General features: G+C 37.3%; 1 protein-coding gene across 2 annotated transcripts in view; it reads right to left on the bottom strand.

Annotated features, from left to right (window-relative positions):
- Positions 1-22,592, bottom strand: part of ABCD3 (ATP binding cassette subfamily D member 3) — a 36,395-nt gene that overhangs the window by 6,213 nt on the left and 7,590 nt on the right. The window contains exons 2-21 of one of the 2 annotated variants that reach the window (XM_076337778.1): positions 15,807-15,843; positions 13,569-13,670; positions 11,874-11,962; positions 10,897-10,966; positions 9,958-10,055; positions 8,612-8,735; positions 7,576-7,632; positions 6,235-6,377; positions 5,798-5,867; positions 5,273-5,342; positions 5,051-5,148; positions 4,881-4,972; positions 4,242-4,330; positions 4,093-4,165; positions 2,953-3,016; positions 2,470-2,547; positions 2,311-2,376; positions 2,119-2,208; positions 1,774-1,893; positions 1,223-1,327 (exon numbers count right to left, since the gene is read on the bottom strand). In XM_076337778.1, the coding sequence (XP_076193893.1) occupies positions 1,223-1,327; positions 1,774-1,893; positions 2,119-2,208; positions 2,311-2,376; positions 2,470-2,547; positions 2,953-3,016; positions 4,093-4,165; positions 4,242-4,330; positions 4,881-4,972; positions 5,051-5,148; positions 5,273-5,342; positions 5,798-5,867; positions 6,235-6,377; positions 7,576-7,632; positions 8,612-8,735; positions 9,958-10,055; positions 10,897-10,966; positions 11,874-11,962; positions 13,569-13,670; positions 15,807-15,843 (1,735 nt within the window). The remainder of the gene's footprint in view (positions 1-1,222; positions 1,328-1,773; positions 1,894-2,118; positions 2,209-2,310; positions 2,377-2,469; positions 2,548-2,952; positions 3,017-4,092; positions 4,166-4,241; positions 4,331-4,880; positions 4,973-5,050; positions 5,149-5,272; positions 5,343-5,797; positions 5,868-6,234; positions 6,378-7,575; positions 7,633-8,611; positions 8,736-9,957; positions 10,056-10,896; positions 10,967-11,873; positions 11,963-13,568; positions 13,671-15,806; positions 15,844-22,592) is intronic. The other variant, XM_076337779.1, reaches the window with a different exon arrangement.

The following is a 22,592-nucleotide window of genomic DNA, read 5'->3' as shown; positions in this document are numbered from 1 at the left end:
CAGTAAAAAAAAAAGTAGGAGGGATTTATCTTTTTTAATCGATTTCACCATTCTTTTGCTCCTAATGATTTGGCAAAATGTAGAATGAACTGGGCAAAGGCAGTAAGGTAGGAGGCAGGTAAAACAACAAACCTCGTGATTAAAGGAAGTCTACTTTAACAGCAAAAAAAGTCAAAACAACAAAAGCTATTAATGAATTATAAACTTAAAGTGACAATTTGAAGGTGAATAATCTTCCTCTGTTTCCTTGCAACTCAGTTAATTATGCATCCCTAACGGTAGCACCAATTAAAGGACAAAATGGCTCTGATGATAAAACAGGGTAACATTATTGTTTTTCTTTCTGCAAGGACAGCTTAACCAGGAATTCTATTTGTCAGTAACATGCAATAGCCACTTGGCAACAGTAACTCTAAAAGTACAAATGAACATTCAAGTTAACAGAATAACAGAGTAAGTATATGCAAAACAGACTTAGAAAAATGTCAGGGTATTGATAGTAATGTGGTAAAATAAGTTCAAGAAATCAAGTCCATTCTTCTGCAGAGTCCTCATCTAGCATCAATTTACTACCACAGAAGGCTCCTTAAGTTCCCACTTCAAGTTTCAAGCACATATTTCAGTGGATGCACAGCTTTGCTCCATTACCATTCTGAGAATATTGTTACTCAATAATTAATGTTATTTCAAGCCCATTCTTTCCCAGGCTAGGGATGTGAAATTGAATCTTATTGGTATTTTACATGGCACTACATAGGATCTGAAAAAGTGAGTATAAGAGGGAAAGGAAAAAGAAAACTATTTAGTATCATCCTGTTTTCCTAGAGTGCTTGGCTTTTCATATCTCAAAATAGATGGAAATGTTAATTTCCAGCCTTTCACTTCTGTTGCCCAGGCCAAAAGAAACCTCTCGAACAACAAAAAAGTATAAAATTTTAGATTATTTGATCTTCACTTGACATTCTAGGAGTTTAGCTGGAAAAGTAAGGTTACTTACCAGTTAAGAGTTCTCTGATATACAGAGGCCGCATGTACATCTAAATTGTCTTAAGACTACAAAACAATTATTGAATTCTAGTGTGCATAAAGGGTCCTTGCATGCCCTTCTAAGATTTTTTTTTTTGTTGGTAACCTGCACTAGACATAAGGAAGAGTGCACCTTGTATCATTTTAAGTTTCCTGTTAACATACAGAGGTATAATTCTAGAAACAAAGATCTCACCTTTCGGCAGTGGCTGTAAATGTAGCCTTCTACATCAACGCTAACAGCACTGGTACATTCATCCAGAATTGCAAACTGAGGCTTATGATAAAATAACCTTGCCATCTGGAATGCAAACCAAAAAGCTACTGTGGAAACAGAACTGCAACCAATAGTTCAGTGTTAGAAGTTAAACTAAGAATTAGTGTCCAAAAATTTACTGTGGCAAGGGAATTTCTTTTAAGTTGGCACCCACTGAAGCCTGAAAATCCAAGAGCTGTATATTATCTTTCCTTTTTTTTTTTTTTTTTTTAATAAAACAATTCTTTTAGAACTTCTGTTTATAAAATCAAAATGTAAGGTATGGTAAAAGGTCAATATTTCCTATTAAGTTTTGAGTACAATAGGCACTATTTTATGTTGTTTTCTCAGTATTCAGGTATTACACATTTTGGGGGTTTCTTCTTTAAGTAAAATATTAATATTTCATAAAAAAAAAAACGCTTATAATTCAGATTACATTTTCAACTTATGTCCACTATTTGTTAAGCATTTATGCTTTTGAGACATACTGCCATTCTCTGTTTTTCTCCCCCGCTGAGTACATCCATCCAATCCTGAACACTATCCCAGCCTCCTTCACGTTCCAAGATTTGACCCAGCTGGACATTATCCAAGTACTCCTTCAGCACCTTTTATTGAAACAGGAATGACAAAAAGAGCTTAAGTGAACTTAATAAAGAAATGATTCAAAAAGGTTATAAAGGGTTATACTATTATACTGGTGTACTATCAACCCTGATAAATATTAAAAACAAACTAAATCCAGTGGTTTTAATAGCAATTACGGTATTTTTAAATCTGAAGCATGACTCATCTTAAGCAAGACAAAGGGTTAATAAACTAATTATCATTACCTGGTCAGAAATCCCTTTCTTTCTCTGATCTTCCAAAGTATCTGGATATATAACTTGATCTCTGAGCGTTCCAAGAGTCATATACGGTCTCTGAGATACAGTTAGAAACAAAAAGGTATGCCAAATATTTCTAAACATAGTCAAAGTAGGAAGAAAGAGAACACTGTTGTCAATTAAAGTACTTGGCCTCACCTGAGGAACATAGAACAACTTTCCTCTTACAGGTTTTGTTAAACGCCCACCAAACAAAGGCCACAACTGCAACAAGAAAAAGGTTTAAACTTGACCAAAAAAGTCCAATTACAACAGTGCTTTGGGTTCTCCCCTGTTTATTTAGAAGAGTTCCCTTACCTCACCAAGAACACGAAAAAGTGAGCTCTTCCCACACCCATTTGGCCCACAAATCAGAACATTTGCACCAGATCGAACCTAGAAGTGCAAAGCCAACACCTTAAAAGGGTAGTGAGAAAATACTGTTGAAAGCTTCTACAAACAATGAGACAAGGTGGTATCCTCATAGGCTTGTACACAGTACTTTCTGACATTACAATGGGTAATTTCCACCAATAAGTACTTTTTTTCCCCCAACTAGTTTAGCACCAACTGCAGGTGGAAGAAAACACACTTGTAACAATAAAAACATTTTTTTTTTAAATATCTTACTGCCTTTTTTTTTAAACATGATGATTTTGTTCAAATTTAAGCATACCATATAAGCACCTCTCCATTTTTGTTTGCACATTTTTTAATAAATCAGATTACCTCTGAAATTACAATCTTCACTTTAAAAAATTTATATTAATATAGTTTTCTATGATATTAAAAAAAACTTACCTCAAAGTTAAGGTCTTCAATCAAAATATCTCCATTAGGTGTCACCAACGGAACATGATCAAACCTATTTGTATCGCAACATTAAAAAACAAAATGAAACAAAAATGAACAAACAAACAAACAAAAAAAACCAAAACCAGTTGCCTAAAAGCAGCTAATACTACATGCTTACTCAGAGATTTAAGGAATAGGGCAAGACTTCAGCAGTACTTCATTCAGTACACTGTCCCAGTTTCCAACTATTAACAGCTAAGGAAGTTCTTCAACCAAAAGAGATACCTTAATGTTAAACAAACATCTATAGGGTTGTTTTTTTTTCCTTCATATATTTGTTTTCTGAATTCTTCTAAGCCTTTGGTCTCCAAAACATCTTGTGCATATAAACCTGTATTTAAGGATGCACTTCATTTTAAACCTGCTAGCGGAATTGTATCCCATTAGTTCTAGGATACACAGTGAATGAATTCTCTGCTCACCTCCCCCTTGCTTTTTTTTTTTCCCATAATAAAAATGCTCTATCATCTCCCTTCTCCTTTCCCTCTTCCCTCCCCTCTGCTCTACTGTGTGCTTCCCACATTGACCAGATTGAGGCTATTTAATCTCTTAACTGGCTTTACTTTATGCCTTTAAGTAGTACTACTATGTCAATACTACGTTCCTCAGACTGCAAAGAACTGAGGAACTGACTGCTACTTGAGTACATCAATGAACTGTCCAAGCATACAGAAATACAAGCAAGTATTTTGAAACTGAATACAGACTTGCCCCTGATTTTTACAGCTGAATTACATCATGGAATAAAATCTGTAACCAACATATTTCTGAGAGGAAATTTGATAAAGTGTTAACAAAACGGTCTGGGAAGTCATATTCCAAAGGACAGCAGGAAATGTTACCAAAAAGGCTAAGTCCAGACAGCGTATTATGTCTTCTGCTAACATGGGAGGACAAGGATTGACTTACAGAATAGAAATGCTGAGTGGGAGTGAGGTGGAATTATTTGTACATAAACTATAGCACAACAGGAATTGCATGTTGTAATAATATGTATTAAAATCGCTATTAATAGTGGTAGAGGGAAAGACTTAAAAGCCAGACTACGTTAAAAATACTGAAGTTATGGAAATTTTGTAAACATACTTGATAAGGTTATCAGTGTTGATAATTTCTCCAGATCCAGGTATCAAAGGCAAAACTTGCTTTTTATCTGCATCTTAAATTAAGAAAAAAGTATTAGAGACTGGAGCACTACACAGAGATGCACATATTTCATATTATGTCACATCTACCTTTTTCTTGTGACACCATAGTACGCTGATATTTGCCACTATTCAAGTCCTTCAGAACCTGCATTAATTCTGTAATTCGAGCTGTGAAGCTAAAAAAAAAAAAAAGAACTATAAGTAATTAATCTCCAGAATTTTTAGAAACCCATAGAAGCTCTAATGAGTACTCTATTAAACTGTCAAAATGACAAAGTTACTCAACCCAGCATAGAAACAGAATGTTTACATTTTAGAGTTGCACTGAGGTTGTCCAATATGCACAATATTTACAAGAACCTTTTCCTGTAATAGCCAAATATGTGGTAACTTTTCTTCGTAAGATGTAAAAAAAAAAAAAACAGTTTGGTAAATAATCAATACATAATTGATTTACGAGCATTTGACAATGTCTTTTCAATTAAATATTCAAACTGTATGCTGCTACTATTCAGATATGAAATTACTAATGGACACACAGCACATCTTCAAATACGTTTTCAGCATAAAATGCTTTTAATTTCTAGATTTTTAGGGTGCTGCAATGAGCAAAGTACATAAGCTCATTTTGTTTTAATTCTACAGTCAGTTTCTTAAAATCAGATGAGTAACAGCAACAACATAACTTTAAGAAAGGCTATTTTACACAACCACTATTAAGCTTACCCAGCCAATCTTGTCATTTCACGGCCTGCTAGCACTATTCTGCCCAAAGCTTGAGACATTCTCAGTAACATTCTTCCGCTTTGGTAGTAATCCTAGAGTAGAAGAAAGTTTCTTTGTGTGGACTAATAAAACTTAAATTCAGGAAATTGTTTTAATTCTGTTCTATTTACCTCCAAAAGTTCTGCATGAGTACTATTCTGATGACGAGGATCAGCCAGGTTCAAAAATGGACGACTAACAACCAGGTAACCAACCACAGTGGCAAGGTCTGCAGTTTAAGAGTAAATATTAAGCTACACATTAATTGAAGCAACAAGAAAAAAGAGACTTCTCATGTAAAATGTTTAACACTGTTATTTATAGCAGTCCATTAGCACTGGGCAAACACTTACATTTGGCAATGATAGTATCAATGAAACCCATAGAGAACCGGAACAGGATGAAATTATGCAAGTGTTCCACCTGGTAAGTTACAGAAGAAAAAAGGTCAAACTATATCAATACCTGTTTTACTATCTTTTATTATTTTACAGAATTTGATTCCAAATACAGCTATTTTTCAGTAAGTCACAAATACCTCAACAACATCCGTCACCTAACTGTGAGAAGCACTGCACAAGTGTCCCTGCTGGCAAAGACTTGCGCTCTAGATCAAAACAACCTACACGCGAAACTAAGCGGTGAGAGAACAGTAATTGTGGTGGGTGAAAAGGAGGGAAGTGGCAAGAGGAAGACCATTCTATCAGAAACTTGTGTTCTGCTTATAGCCTACTACTTTATTTTTAAGTCTCATGACTGTAGCAGCATAAACACCAAGCCACTATAATTCAGTTTACATTAATATATGTCAAGAATCACCATGATAAAATTAATTGAAGTTTTGCTTAAAATGTTTTAAAAGATAAAAGAAGCCTTACCAGTTTACGGAAGGTTTTGTGAATAGTCTGTTTTTCTCTCAAGTTTCCATTATAAAAAGCAATTTCTTCACTAAAAAAAAAAAAAACAACAACAACAAACAACTCACAAAGAAAGCAACTTCATTTTGTTAAAGACAGTCTTTGAAAAAGTCAGCCATCAAACACAGGAATATAGTTCTTTCAGTTACCTTATGAAATAAGAGTTTGTACTTTTTCACAACAGTAGAACATAAGCTTATTATACCCCAGCTACAGTTTGTCTTTTGAATTAGGAATATAACGCACATACAAATTATTTAATAATCTGCATAAAGATGCAAACACCTTGCTCAGAACTGATAGCATCAGACTTTCCACATATATTTTAACATACAGCTTCCATTTACACTACAGTATTACTTTGTCACTTATATCCTGCCATCCAAGTAAATCTGTACCTGTTTGTAATAAGCCGTGAGTTGACGTATCTATACTCCCCTTCATATTTTTGTTCTATAATAGTCATCTTGCCAATTGGTCTCCTTAAACGTGTAAGGAAAAACCCCGAAATAATCAAGTACGCCATCATGCTAGCTGGACCCTGTGAATACCAAAAAAGAATAAAAGCTTACCAATTAGATGGTCTCAGATTGCAACACCTGTATCCAAAATGCCCAGAAAGCATGAATCCCTTGATTCTCACCTCCCATGTGTCTACGTTACCAATTCAATTACTCTTGCCATTTCCATCATGTTCCTTTCTTTTGTGCTGTAGATACTGCTTTACTAATTTTACTAATTCTCTGTCCCCAGATGCCCTTCCCATCCCAGCCTTCTACTCACGCTTTTATCATCACCCACTGCAATCTCCATGTTCCACTGTCTTAGCTTATTTCATTAATAATTTCCTGGTCCTTTCTCATTTCCTCTCCTTCATTTCTACCTACTTCTTTTTCTCTCTATTTGCTACATTGTCATAGCAGTCAATATTTCAATCCCATTCCCTTCTTTGATCTATACATCTCCAACACATTTCCTGCTTCTCTCAAGCAGTCCTGGTGGGGACCTCTTATTCTTCTGGATCCTAAGCTGCAATGGACCAGGGATCCCAAAGAGCATGCTTCGGTATTACTGAAGTGTGGCATGGCATAAAACCAAGGCATAAACTGAATTTGGCACAAGCTGCCTATAATAACTAAGTATTACAGAGAGCAATGCAAAGACATCCGAGACTGGAAAAATACCTAAGTTCACCTAAGCCTTACTGCAGTCTGTTTCTACAAAATCTACGTCACGTGTCCCAGAGCTACTTCTTGTCAAAGCCTGAACATTTTTATTATCGTATCATTTTACTAAGCTGAAGAATTATTTCTGTAATGATTCACCTTGGGGGGGTGGGGGGAGAAGAATATAACGGTCATACAGCTCAATGCAAGGAATGGGTCCCCTTTAGAGAGGCTGCAAAGAAACAGAAAACTTATTCTCTCCCTTAAACGGAAGTCACGCAAGATAAAAGCAGCCAGAAGGGTACTGTACTAAATGGGATTCCCAAGTAACTGCTAGAAGAAAATAGTTGATCGAATGCCTGCAAATTCTGGGTTTTATTTTGCTTGCCTCAAGATCGGGAACATTAAAGCATACAAAACATTAAGTATAAAAGCATATTTTCAGTACCTCCCTTCAAATAACGTGTGAATCTATAATTAACATCTAGTTTTCCTCAGACTCCAAATAGGTACAAGGCTATAACCAAAGAAGGGAAGGTTTGCTTATAATGCTAAAAACACCACTCAATTTACCTGAGCTCCTATTGCACTTGTTAGCTTGAAGATATACAAAACTATATCCAAGAAGGGCTGCAAGAGAAGCATAGAAAAAAGCATTAGAACACCAACATAACTTGAATATAAAATGGTCCAGAAACCACCAACCACCCCAAGAACAGTTATAGCTCTGCATTAAAAGCACAACACTAGTTAACCTATTATACAAGCTAAATGCTAAAATAAAAGGAATCTCAGCCACATGACATTTTCCTGAAAGCATTCACTCAAGAACTGAACATAAAAGCATCATGACCTTCAGATAAAGTACATACTGTATAAAAAAGTACTTCACTATTTTAGGTCTGTAATAACACTCTACTTACTAAGCAAAGTTGGACTAGACCCCGTGATTACTTCTTAACTGAAGTAATCATGAGAAATACTGAGCAGAATAATGCCATATAGTTGGCTATGTACCTGACAGAAACAACATTCCAATTTGCAAGCATTCTGTTCCGTACACACTCTCAAAGCTAGAGCAGCTGAACTACAGGTTTTGCAGCTAGAAGGTTTGAACAATCAACTTGTATTCTGCTTTATACTTCTGCTTGTATGAACAACATAGCATCAGAAAAAAAAATTACTCTAAAAATTTCAATAGCATTCTACTTCATTACCTAAACCCCCTAAAATTTACACCAGAAACAGAGGGAAATGCTTATTCAACCACACCTCCCTACCCAAAATAATATTCGTATGTAACTAAAAGCTAGCCATTGGTTTTCTTCTGAAACCTAACTAGCTGAGAAAGCATACTCATCACTGCTCATCTGCAAAAGAATGTGGTAAGTTCTTTAAAAGAAAGTTTAATACAAATTGTAACAATCCACAACAGTGCTTTAGCAGAGGTCATGGAAACCACAGAGAGTGTGAAACAATATCATAAACAATTTTTTTAGCACCATACTCCAAGCAATACACATACAAATGCAAGCAATTGTTTTGAGCTCTGACATCACATCCTAAACGTCCACACCTATTACTCAAAGTTCTCTCTGAAAAGACTTACCTTGCTAAGGTTCGAGTACAGGTCCACTACACTGTTACAGAATTTTTCCACATCCTGTGTAAGGAGTTGATCTGGATTAGCTATTCTGTTGTCCAGATTTCCCATTTTGTAGTACGTATAAGCTCTGAAACAAAACAATAGCTAAGTGACAGAAGAAAATTAATTACCCGGGATCTCAAACAACTGGAACCCCCCTGCTTCCTACAACTGAGATGGAAAGTAGTGCAAACATTTAATGACTGTATGGAGTCAACATAGCTTGTGCTTCTGCCTGATCAGATCCACATTAAATCCCGCAGAACTGTTTAGGCTCTAGGATGTCTTAGTTGAAGCTCAGGCCCATGCTGCTCTATGCACTACTACTGCACTTAGAGTTAGAAAACCCTCACAAACTCTGCATCAGCACACCTGACAACCAAAATCCAGTGCAGAAGGACATAAGCAGCTACTCAAGTTAATCCTGCAGACTGAATTGGATGCATGACTAGCCCTATATGAAAGCAACTGAAGTACTTTGGGAGCTGACCCAGTAATGGAAGCAGTACAGTGCGTTATTGTTTTTCCTAATTGAGCCAACTTTGCTGTCTTTGTACCTGTGCCATATACAACCCGGATAAGCTTATCCTTAACTGCAAGTTAACTGCAACCAAAAGCCTTTTCTAAACAGTACACCTAACCTATTAAGCACCTTGCTACCTTCTTACTATGTACTTAAAATGATTTGGTTTGATTTTAATCAATTTAGCTTTTGTTGTAGTTTAACCTCAGCCGGCAACTGAGCACCACCCAGCCGCTCGCTCACTCTCCTCCTGCCCCGGTGGGATGGGGGAGAGAATCGGAAGAGTAAAAGTGAGAAAACGCGTGGGTTGAGATAAGAACAGTTTAATAATTAAAAAAAAAAAAAACAAAAAAGAAAAAAAATAATAGAATATACAAAGCAAGTGATGCACAGTGCAATTGCTCACCACCTGCTGACCAATGCCCAGCCAGCCCCCGAGCAGCGGCCCCCCCCGGCCACCTTTCCCCAGTTTATGTACTGAGCATGACGTCCCATGGTATGGAATGTCCCTTTGGCCAGTTGGGGTCAGCTGTCCTGGCTGTGCCCCCTCCCAGCTTCTTGTGCACCTCCAGCCTGCTCAGTCGGTAGAGTATGGGGAGCTGAAATGTCCTTGACTAGTGTAAGCACTGCTCAGCAACAACTAAAACATCGTTGTGTTATCAACATTGTTCTCATCCTAAATCCAAAACACAGCACTGTACCAGCTACTAGGAAGAAAATTAACTCTATCCCAGACAAAACCAGGACAGTTTTTAAAACCCTTAGACGTTAACAAGGTGTTACTTACTTAAGATATTCCTCGTAGAGGTATCTGGTAAGCCTTACTCGGAAGCAAAGTTTCAATTCATTTAGACCATACTTCAGGAAGTTATTCACTAAAGAGATCTAAAACAAGAGATGGTATTTCAATATTCAGCTAACAAGATTTAATATACTTAGATCAGCCTGCAGCATAGATTGTGCAAACACTTTAGAACAGGTGAATTCTCCCCTTGAAGTCAATAATACTATTAAACACACCTAAGACCAACCATATAGCGTCTGCAAGACCGCTAATTAGGTTTCTGTCTACATTTTTGAAAACCCCAGTTCCCAGTGGATCTCACCACATCAAAAGGTTTAATATAAAACTATGTTCATATAGCATATCTTCAGCTCTTCTCATAAGCTCTAGAAAAGAGCCATCATTTGACACTCAGTACCTGAAATTGATCAATTCGCTTTTAAATCTGTTGTAAACCAGGTACGTTATCTATTCGGTAGTAACAATTATTTCTATCTGGTGCAGGTCAGAGATGGAAAAACATGTAACAAATCTCAGAAGAAGCTGTAAGAAGTATAAAAATTAAAGACTAGGAAGAAATCATCTTCAATGGTGCCAAGAGTCCCACACCTATAATGTTGAAACGTCATCCAATCCGTAAGATGTTACTGCGCAGTCCTACAGATGGCACGTTAAGCTATCAGTCAAAATTGCCATCAACAAAACCAACCTGAAAGCCTAAATGTATCTGTCATAAAAATGGTTGCAATCAATAGGGAAACATGCTGGTAATGTCTCCCACACAGTGGAGCCAGAAAATGAAGTGTGTCTTAATACAGACCTGCACGTAAAACAACTAATTTCCATGGGTTTTAAGATGCTCATTTGAGATCTTTTCCTCAAATTCTTAATTTACATTTAAAATATGTTCTACTAAAAGGCTGGCACAAGAAAAGCACTTACAGCAGGCATTGCGGCGATGAAGTTAAACAAGTATTTCTTGAAATCTTTTCTGCTGCGGCCAATGATAGCGCTGTAAAGGACCATCAGCTAAGCGTTAGTTACAAGAGAAACAAGAAAGTATAAACTAGCATGTCTTAAGTGGACCAATTCTCAGTGGACCACACAGAGAAAAAAAAAATCATCGTGGAAACCTGTAGTATCAGCTGTAGGATCAAGCATGACAGACTTCTGTAAGTTAAGTGGTAAGTGACAGACTAAGTAATTATTTCCCTTCTGCTCCTGCAGTAACTGCCTGCATTAAGGGCTCAGAAATTCACGGTCACAGAATACCAGTTCCTTTCATTCTTTGCTTTCATAGATTCTCACAAGAGAGAAGCAAAGCAGTCCTTCCATTCTACAAAGCACTGAAAGTCTCTCCTGAAATACAGTATCATTGTGAATTACACTTCAAGACAAATTCTGACTTGCTTCAGTTAGCAACAAGTGCAACAAGAATAATCAGAGGTCTAGAAAACACTTTCTAAAACTTTATGACCGAAAGCATTGTGTTTATCAATCTAAAGAGCAAACAGCTCAGTAGGAAGAACAGTCCTAATATCCAAACAACATGTCTGAGTCTATGCCACAGAATCACTATGCCACTATTCTGAAGTGCCCTCTTAGACATTCAGATCACCATAAGATTTAGTCTTCAGTGTACAAAATGTGACCAAAAGAACTGAAAAGCATTTAATAAGTAAATTTTGGTTAAAAAAATAAAATTGTGTCCACAGCAGAAAAACAGTTGATTAAAAATTATTTTTTTTCTTTCAAAAAATACAGGGATCCCCCCTCCACAAAAAATTGCAACTATACCAGTTTTCGAACTGTTTCATATAAATAAGCAAGCTATAAAGCGTCTGAATACGTGTTCTGACAGATTACTTTCCCTGTTAAACACAAGAAAGAATGTTTAAAAACAACAAGTTCATAGCTACCTTTCAATGACTGTTCCATTTTGAATCATCCAAATATCACAGTATGTGCGGACTACCAGCATCACAGCAATAAGCAGCAAATAACCTGTCTAGTACAAAAATAAAAGTGTAAAAGTTAAACAATGGATAAAATTCACCACTTTTTTCTAGTTAAGTGGTCCAACCGTATCTAGCAGAAAAGTATTACCCTGCTGCCCCCAGCTAATGCAGTATTTGCTTACTTTGCAGGAAACACATTCGCATACAGTATTTTTAATAGAATTCTGATTACATTTTTATGAAGAAAGTTTGTCTTTTAAAAAGGTGTATTTGGTTGATACATATACTGGACACATCTTATAAGATGGAGTATTGCAGGGATAAAGAAGTTACTGCTATTCTGAGACACTTTTGTGCCATAAGCATGGGTCATATAGGTTGCAAGGGACCTCTGAAGGTCACGTACTTCAACTCCTCCCTCAAAACAGGGCCACTAGTAACCAGTCACCACACAGATCTTGTACCATTGATCAAAAAACTTTAAGCCCAACAGACCAGCCAGTTTTCCATCCACCTCATTGTCCAGTCACGCAGCCAATTCAGTTTGGCTATGAGAGTACTAGGGGAGACCTTAGTCTCAAGGCCTTGCTAAAATCGAAGTATTCAACATCCTCCGTTCTTCCCTTATCCACACAGCCAGTCATCTCATCACTGAAAGCAATCAGGTTAGTAAGGCATGATCTGCTATTCATAAACCCAGGCTGGCTGTTTGCAATCACCTTTTTATCCTTCATGTGGCCGGAGTTAGCTTCCAGGAGGATTTGCTCACAGCCTTAGTAGGAACACGGTGAGGGTGACCAGCCTGTAGCTTCCAGTATACTCGTTTTTGAAGATGGGAGTGATGCTTGGATTTTTTGGGGATCATCAGTAACCTCTTCTGATGGCCATGACCTTTTGAAGTTGATGGATGCCAGCTCTGTCAGCTCTTTCAGAGGCATTCCCATCCATGATACTACCTTCTGTGTACCTCCCTTTTGTGAATGAGCTGTCAAATGTCCCTGTTCATCCAGGCTAGCTGGCTGCCATGCTTGCTTTACATTCTGTACACTGGAATTCATTGCTCTTGTGCCTGATGTATGTTGGAAGTTCTAATATATTACAGTCCAACACTTAAGTTCTGACCTCAACTAACACTCTTTTAAAAAAAAAAAAAACTTAAATGTTCTGGAAAGCATGAGAAAGATGCTGAGGCAATTTTATCTTGCTGCATAGCTTTCCTGAAATGATGCTAACAAGTTTTTTTGACAAATTCACCGTCTAATAAGGGTTGGCCTAGATATAAGTTACAAAAGCAAAATTATGGATGAACAGCATGCTATTTAAAAATAGGAAGCATCTGCACAGAGAAGTGTACTACCTTGCATCAAATCAAACAAAGCCTGGGTGCCCTTTTAAAAGATATGCTACAGACAGTAGTTACTACCTGACAGTAAATGGCTTATCTTGTAATTGAAACCAGAATGCAACTTTTTAATGATCTAACAACTGAACATACATGTAGATTTTTATATTAATATGTTGCTATTTTAAAACATGTAGTACAATTTAGTCCTATTCAAGTAAGGTATATGTTTTTGTTTAAATTCCAATGTAATTACGAAAGAAAACTTGACTCCAAAATGTTCATTTTTATTTGTTACTGCAGGCAATGCTTACCTCTTTACAAAGTGTTCTAGGGACCATTATTTTCAGGATTCGACATATTCTTGCAATAAACACTCTGTCCACCATTGCTCGCTCCTTCTTCCCCTCTTTCTGCTTCACATAGAACAAGCAAAACGAGAAAAGTGAGATTTTTTGGCAACGTATTATTTAAATGTTGATGTGATATTTTCCCTATCCAAGTTATTTACAGCTACCTTCCTTTTGCAGCATTTGCAATATTTCCCTCCAATTTAAGACTTGCTCACACAAGTTAAATGAAATGTACGAATCGGGAGCATATGCCCTCACAGCTAACAGAAATCCTAAGTAAGAGAACTAAGCTATCAAAACAAATTGCAATAGGAAGTAGCTGCCATGATAGAAAATAATATTTATTTCAAATCTATATTAGAAGTGATAAACAAACAATGCAGACCATAGCATTAAAACATCCAATTACAAGTTATAATGCAGTCTGCCATCTCTTAACATTGCTTGTCTCTAGAAGACACCATCAGCCAGTATTTTTAAAGATGCCTTCCATCATTTGTCTAGACCATCAAAGGTTTAAACTCCTTGACTGTACAGCCCAAACTTGCTCCAAGTGAAACCAGAATTTGTTATTTGTTTACTTCTAAAAAACGGTGCGACACACTCCTAGCAAGCTAAATCTACCAGACTTAAAACCCCTCCTATACCCAAACACCTTTTATTTGGGTCAGTTGCATTTGTTTACTCCATATAACCAGGCAGGAAACCTGAAAGAAAAAACTAGGGAGACAGGATAGGGAAGACAAAGAAAGTAGCCTATGATTCACCATTAATCAACTCAGACAACCCTATCAAGCACTATTTTTTTATTTCTGAGGACGATTAAACCACAGAAACTTGCACCAAGAGCCCAACTTAATCTCTTCACTTACTGTTTACATATGCAACATGATGGACAACAAGCACAAGCTCTGAGCCCCAGCAAACACAAATTTACTCTGAATGCGCTGTGAATAAGCCTACACCTGTTTTTCATAGGATGAAGTCAATTGTAGTCCTGTCCTTTTCAAAAAACTGTGTGAACACAAGCTACGGATAAAAATTCTAGCCAGATAGGATGCTATATGGTAGATGATAAAAATGTTTCAATTAAAAATTATTTACACAAAAATTCAAGCAATCTCAACAACTAAAGACTACTGTCCAGGCCTAACGAAGCATGACCCTACACATGTTATTGCTTTTCTGCAATAGAAATGACAAACACAATGTTTGATGTGCGAAATTTCTAGGAGTACCTGACTAAACATATTTGATGTCTGAGCTGAACCTGTTCTTCCCTTCTATTCATCTCTTCCCCATTTCTACTTTTGTGTTGCACTTACATTAATCCCAGTATCTTCTTTCCCAGAGGTTTTTTTTTCCTTAGACTGTTAATTCCTCATTCAATATAATTATATGCAAGATGGGTAGGAATAAGAGAAGGCTAGTTAAGACTTTTACAAATAGGTATAGCTATGCAAAATACAAGTGTTTATGGCAGATAGTGCAGTCAAGGTCTGGCTAGAAGTTAACACGATGCTTGCATACACCTTTGTATTTATCCAGCCTTTTCTTAAGTTTTCAGCAAAGATGGAAGTACGTGGAATAGTCATCTATTTGTACCATCATATGACCCAATATTTCTAATCATGGGCTCTGCCCTTTGGGCTAACTGTTGTATTTTATTTGAATATGAAACAAAAAACTTGACTTAAAGGGCTATAATATATACTTTCCAAATAAATGAATTAACAGACACACAGAAGACCAGGGAAATGCCAAACCTCCAACCAGAAGTCTGAAGTACCTTTTAGAAACGGTCAGACTCTACATCTTGTTCCATACTTTTTTCTTTTAAATAAAAAGCAAATACACGTCATACCAAATCTAAAGGCATCTGTTTGTTGCTATGCCTACAGCCAGACTTACAACACTAGTCCTTAAACATTCATAAGGCACAGAGAGATGAAAAAGTACACGTACACATCAAGCACATATCATTATGCAGCCAAACTTCAGCCATATGTGATTAACCCGATTCTTCCATTTGTTTCACCAGCGCAAGTCTGAAAGTATCATTCAAGCCACATGTGCACCAGGTGCACATAGCCACCATTCCGTCCAAAATAAAACTATAATCACAGGACTTAAAGTTAAAAAAAACCTATCAGTATTATTTCCAATTATTAAAAATATATTACATGAAGAAAGAATTACCTCATTGCTCTGCAACGCTTGTTTTCCACTTCTTTTACTGTAGAGGAAAAAATATTTTTCTTGTTATTAACACACATATCTTTGTCTTGATCTCTACACAAAAAAGACAACAAGGAAAGCTTGGGGTTATATCCCTATCGATTTCTTTCAAAGCAGTACAGTGTCTTCACAAGAGGGCTACCTTTTATGTCAAACTTACGTGTTGCTTTTATGCTATTTCAATGAAACTTTACTCCTTCCAGCATTCAGTTTCATGTAGAGAAACTAAGTCTCCCTTTTTCATCTCCAAGTTTTGCTTTACTTTGGCTTCTGTACCATAAACTCCTAGTGTTTTTATGTTTCCAACATACACTTCACAAGCATGGCTACATGGTTCCACTGACCACAAATGAAAACTACATGAACGCAGATTCAGCAACCCAAGCAACCCAACTTTGATGTTTCGCACTATCTACGTAAGCCAAACAGATTTGTTTTGCATTATATTTGACTTTCAAATAACACATTTTACTATATACAAAGATTATTTGTTCATAAACATGCACTGCAGGGGAAAAAAAGTCAGATCCTGTGAAACCAAGTTCCTGCAAAGGTGTGCATTAGAAGGGGAGCTAGTTTTTATTCTGTCCTTTTTCCTTCCCCTGCATTTTACAGAACAGTTAGGGGAAAAACATTTATCAACTAGTGCTAAACAAACATTCAAAAGTACAATCCTATTCTTCTTCCTCTCCTTTTAAGAAAGGCAAGCTGACATATAAGAGAGTTATAGTTTGTTTGTCTTCCTTTCTGAACATTCAAGCATCAGAGAAGCACATGAAGCTGTTGGGAGAGCTTATGCGTTTATGTAGTTGAAAAGTGACAGATAACCATGTTAAATTGTAACCTACCATTTCTCAACCATCATACTAAAACATTGAGAGCAGGCTGCCTCAGAACTACAATATTCGTACACTTTCAAGACAGCACCTAGGAAATTACAGGGAAGCAGAAACTATGAAAGGCACTGCTCCTTCTGCCTACAACATCAAAACTGCCACACAACCAGTTATCCCACAACTTTATCAACAGCATCATTTCAGACTTGTGCTTTAAAACTCTGCAAAGAAAATATCTAGGATGAAACCATGCCTATTTTAATCTGTGATGATTAGAAAGATCTATGAATGTCACTGACCAATGAAGAGAAATTACTTAATTATTATGAGAGGAAAAGGCAAGGTAGCAGAAGAATGAGAAAAGAAGGGAAGGAGGAGACCATGCAAGTGAGAAGGGAGAGATGCCAGTTTAACAAGAACTTAATTAAAGGTAATGGTGAGACAGAAGCCTGAGAGGAGAAGATAAAAATCTTGTAAGACTACTTGTGCAAAAGACAGAACAAAGAACATGAAGGGCGGCAGAGGGCAGACTGGGGGAGAAATAACTTCATAGAAGTTCAGAAGAGATGTAACACTTAATCAGGCCATGATGGAAGTACGTCTGTGGAAATGGTAACAGCGTGCAAAGTCTAAGAAACAATCTAGTTAGAGACTACATTCTGGTGACTAGGCGCAATGCATTGCTGGTAGAAGAAACTTCTTAATACATCTTGTAATTTTTCAAAGTACAAAAGATTCACCTGTTTTTTAAAAAGTGTCCTTGTGTATGGATCAGTCCCATCACATCTGGTTTGGGATTAGGGGAAAAGTAGTATTCTTAGGGGTAAGTTGTGATCAAACTATGTGGGTATTTCCTTAGATGATTCATGATTTGCAGTAATGCAAAATGAAAGTATGCTGCTCTTCCAGATATGCTATAATAACGCCTAGCTTTGTTGTTTCAAGGCCTGCCAATGTTTGAATTCACAACACTCATAATATGCAACTATTTCAGCTTTAAAAGGATCAGAAGTGAATACATTAAAATAGTAATATATTAAGAAGATGAGGCCCAGAATTATTCTGGCAGTTGAATACCTTTGATGTATTTATTCATACATTTTTTCCTACAGTAGCTGTTGGGAGAAATTCAGTAGCTGAAACTGATTATCCATTAAAGAGAAAGGACTGTTCAGAAACAGTGATCTTAAATTTAACTGTGAAGTAGAATTTAAGTAGAATTTCTGTTTATAAAGTTTAAGATAAAAATTAAGCATTTGTAAATTCAAAACCTAATGAAGAGAGCTTTAACAGTGTTTTGTTCTCTTTTTCTAAAAAAAATTAATGCAAGCTCAAAACAAGACTAATACTTCAATAAGAAAGGAAATAATGAAGTACGGATTATCTAGAAGCAGAAAAATAAATGTGGCTACATAGCTCCAAAAATGTTGCTCTTGCTATTAAAAAAAAAAAAAAATCCATTGTTATTTAACAAGTAAAACCATTTTACTTGCAACAAAAGGCTGTGCTATAGTTCTGCCTAGAATAAAACTTCCACAGGCCCATTACTGCAGAACTTTTCCTTCTCAAGAGTCTCATTTTTTCAGTCCAATACCTACTGGCACTACTCCGGACTCCATCATACCATTGTAGAGTTTTTTTTGAGAATTGTGGTTGCATTCTGATTGAGTTTAAAGACTAAATAACACCCTCAATTAGTCAGCAAGAATACAACAAGACTATCTGGTTACAGCAGAGAGCTTTACCATTTGGAATAGATTCAAGCTCTCTATTATTCCAGACCTCTCATTTACTTAATGCTGGAGCATCCCAAGCCTTACTGGTGAAGGAAGGTAAGAGCTACATGCCGTCCAAATTCTCTACTGCAAACGACTCCTCTGGTATAGGGGCCATCGTTGAGCAGCACAGTGTAAGGATGGTGTGGAATAGAAACATAAGGCTGCCTTTTACTGCAATGTTAACTTTAGTGATTACCTTATCCACACGTATCGCCCTCCAGTTGGAGTTAAACTGTGCTTTTTATTATCATAGGAGTGCCTTGAAGCTCAAGTGCTACTGATTCTTGACGTGGTGATGTGGTGGGGTAACAGCTATGATACAGCTCGGGTCAGTACAATTCATCACATGCTTATTCAATCAATATTACTACAATTCAGGCAGCTACTATCACATTGCAGAAGAGCTCTGCTTTTGATCTTTAGTGTAGTTACTCTCACTTCATCACAAGGTACTCACTTCATCACAAGGTACTCACAATGAAACCCTTCCCTGAGCGTATGTATCAAGGCTGAAGCTGGACTGGCTGGGACAATGAAAGACCCCAAAGTAAAAACAACTTCCAGACTGTTTGAATGGGAGTAGCACTGGATTCAGCAGTGATGTGAAATGTGTCCCACAGGGAACACATTCCTGTTCCTCTCTACCTCGAAGTCAGAACGGTGCAGTGACCGTTCACCATGCATTTCTCCCCTTTTCCTTCTATATCAGAAAGTCCTGAGATTTTTCTCCTGCCCTTCCCTGGATTTGGATTGCTTTTTAACTTCCAGCCATGAGCAACCCTGAGGCATTAGATTTTATCAAAAAGAATTCAATAGTTACATTACAGATACTAAGAGAATACAGAACCTTGCTTTAGGCGACCAAAAAAAAAAGGTACGGTGACAAAAGACAACTACAAGAACAAATATTCAAAAGATGACTTCATGGCAAGAAAAAAAAAGTCTGGCATACACCATAAAACAATCTCATCCAGGAAAGTAAATTATTATTATCATTCATTGAACTTATGAATGCCTAACTTTGCAGCTTAAAAATAATAATGTGATTTTAAACTGAACCATGACAATTTATGCATGGACAGAATATTTTGAAAGCATGAGTCAAGCACAAATTAATACAGTAACATTTAGTCAAAATTGAACCGCTCTGATTTTTCTCTGAAATATTAAAACCTGTAGAAATAAAAAAAGCTAGCTTTCTTCCAAACTCTTACTGTACCCATAGAATACAGAGTTGTGTAGCAGAATTACTTAACTTACTATAACATCTCCACTGTCTGCTTGCTTTTCAGTTTTTCCACATGGAAGATGCTTGACTGAAACTAAGTTTACTGCTAGGGAGTTATGAAAAAAGACCTGCCAATACAGTAACGAAATAACAGACTTCATTAAGTAGCAAGTAGGTAATGGGCAGACTTTTGAGCTTCCTTCATGCCCTCACAGACAAGGAGGGGTGGTGATGGTGAGGTTTTTGAGAAGGGTTACCCAGACAATATGTAGGAAAAATGTAAGAAAAATTATGGTACTAAAATATTTCTAGCACTGAGCCAAATCTATTGATTTGGATAGGAATAGTTTTGGTTAAGGATAGGAACACAGAATATTCCAAGACGAAACAGCACTTAAAAAGTGTTTCTGCATAGTTTCTTTACTTTTTTCTATGGAAGCATTAAAAATCTTAATTATATACATCTGTCCTGGTTTCGGCTGGGATAGAGTTAATTTTCTTCCTAGTAGCTGGCACAGTGCTGTGTTTTGGATTTAGGATGAGAACAATGTTGATAACACAACGATGTTTTAGTTGTTGTTGAGCAGTGCTTACACTAGTCAAGGACTTTTCAGCTCCCCATGCTCTACCGACTGAGCAGGCTGGAGGGGCACAAGAAGCTGGGAGGGGGCACAGCCAGGACAGCTGACCCCAACTGGCCAAAGGGACATTCCATACCATGGGACGTCACGCTCAGTACATAAACTGGGGAAAGCTGGCCGGGGGGGCCGCTGCTCGGGGACTGGCTGGGCATCGGTCAGCGGGTGGTGAGCAATTGCACTGTGCATCACTTGCTTTGTATATTCTATTTTTTTTTTCCTTTTTTTTTTTTTTAATTATTAAACTGTTCTTATCTCAACCCATGCGTTTTCTCACTTTTACTCTTCCAATTCTCTCCCCATCTCACTGGGGGCGGGGGGTGGAGAGTGAGCGAGCAGCTGTGTGGTGCTCAGTTGCCAGCTGAGGTTAAACCACGACATCTCTCTGCTTGTATTCAGCAGGTACTACTAGTACAGTAGTCAAGTCTTTCTCCAAACTTCCACAGTGTCAGGCTTAAATTTTAAAGCAATCAATTAGTCAAGTTCTATTTTCAAAGGCAGAACTTCATCCATAGATCACCATGGTTGATGCAGCAACCCCCCCGCAGCAATGCGGATGACAAAGCCAAGAACAAATCACGTAGAATGAGATACAAAGTACTTTTGATTCAGATGAGCTATCTACGGAATAAACTTCCAGAATACCTAGACTAAGTAATTCTGTAAAAACCTTCCTCTATACTGGGGATGGGGAGAGAAGGAGCTTCTATAAAGATTTAGTCCTATTAAAATAATAGTAATTAAAAAACCCCAACTTTCATCCACCACGACCATCCATGGTAACAAAATATAAAGATCAGCATGAGTTTAATCTACATCAATTTTCATGGTGTTTCCTCTGACTGCTACCTTCATGCTAAACAAAACAAAGCATTCTTTCAAAATGATCCTCTATGTTCATGATGTTTAAAGTCAGACTCAAATCAAACTAACCCTTCAGTGACTACAACAGGCGTACATGAAAAGCCACTTTTAACTACAGCACCATCTTAGACTCTCCTTATCAAGGTTACCATTTATGACAAGGAGTACTATGATCAGTTTTGGACCCCCAGTACAAAATAATATATTGATAAACTTGAGCAGGTACAGCAGAGGGCCATCATGGTGGTCAGGAGGGTGGAGCACTAGCCCTATAAGGAGAAGCTGAGGGAAGAGGGCTTGATCATCCTGGAGAAAAGGTGGCATTGGGAGAACCTAATAGCAGCTTTCCATTACCTAAGAGGCCACTGAGGAGACACAGCCAGACTCTTTACATGTGCAGATGGCAGAAGAAAGAGAGACAACAGTCATGAACTGAATCGGGGAGTTTCTAACTGGATATAAGGAAAAAAAAATTAAAAAAAAACCCCACTATTACAATAACAGAGCATTGTAACAAGTTGTCCAAAGACCGTGGAATCTGTCACTGGATGTTTTCAAGATCTGACTGCACAATGCCCTCAACAACCTGGTCTGAATTCAATGTGGATCCTGCTTTGAGCAGACACTTGGATTAAGTGACCTCGAGGTGCCTTCTATCCTAAATCATTCTGTGATTTTTTTTTTTTTTTTTTAAAAAACACGCACAGGCTAGAGATGTAATGGGACATGTATCACCTGAAGAAGTTTCAGGAAAAGCAGCATCTCAGATGTAGCCTGCTACCCACTATTTAACTGCACAGAGCTTTTACAGCAAGCATACATGCAACAAGTGAAGAAAGGTATCAGCAGTACTGGGATGACACAACTACACCAAAAACTTTTCATTCATCCATGCATGGTAACTGAATAGCAACTCACTAAAGATAAGCAAATAGGCAAGTACTTACCCAATAGACAGTAGGCAATAGAACAAAACACCTTTCCCCAACACCGAGAAACATGATCAGCCAAAACCAGCAAGAATTTTTAAAGAAACTAATAAAGAGTTTCAGGACTCTGTACAGGCATTTGGCAGCTGATCCTACTTCGAGGGCAGCAGCGTAGCACAGGGGGGAGGCAGAAAAATTGATGATAATACCACGCAATTTCAGTCTCCAAATAAGTGTTGGTCACAGCACTCAGTCTTTGGGTTTAACTCTATTTCCATACCAGAGAAGCTATTCTCTCTAAAGAAACATGCGACTGGTAGTTACTCAGAAAGGATCATTCTCAACACTACTGAAGAAGAAAGGCTTTTCCCAGTTTCTCAAATCACTTCAAGAGGCCGTTGAGTCTAGTTACTGAAAGTTCTCGGCAATACTCGTTCTGTGGTATTTATTAGCAAACAGGAAAAAGTTAAAGGA

This window comes from Aptenodytes patagonicus, chromosome 5 (genome assembly GCF_965638725.1).
Source record: "Aptenodytes patagonicus chromosome 5, bAptPat1.pri.cur, whole genome shotgun sequence".
NCBI lineage: Eukaryota > Metazoa > Chordata > Aves > Sphenisciformes > Spheniscidae > Aptenodytes > Aptenodytes patagonicus.
Note: the sequence above shows the minus strand (reverse complement) of the source record. Positions and strands in the feature narration are given on the sequence as shown.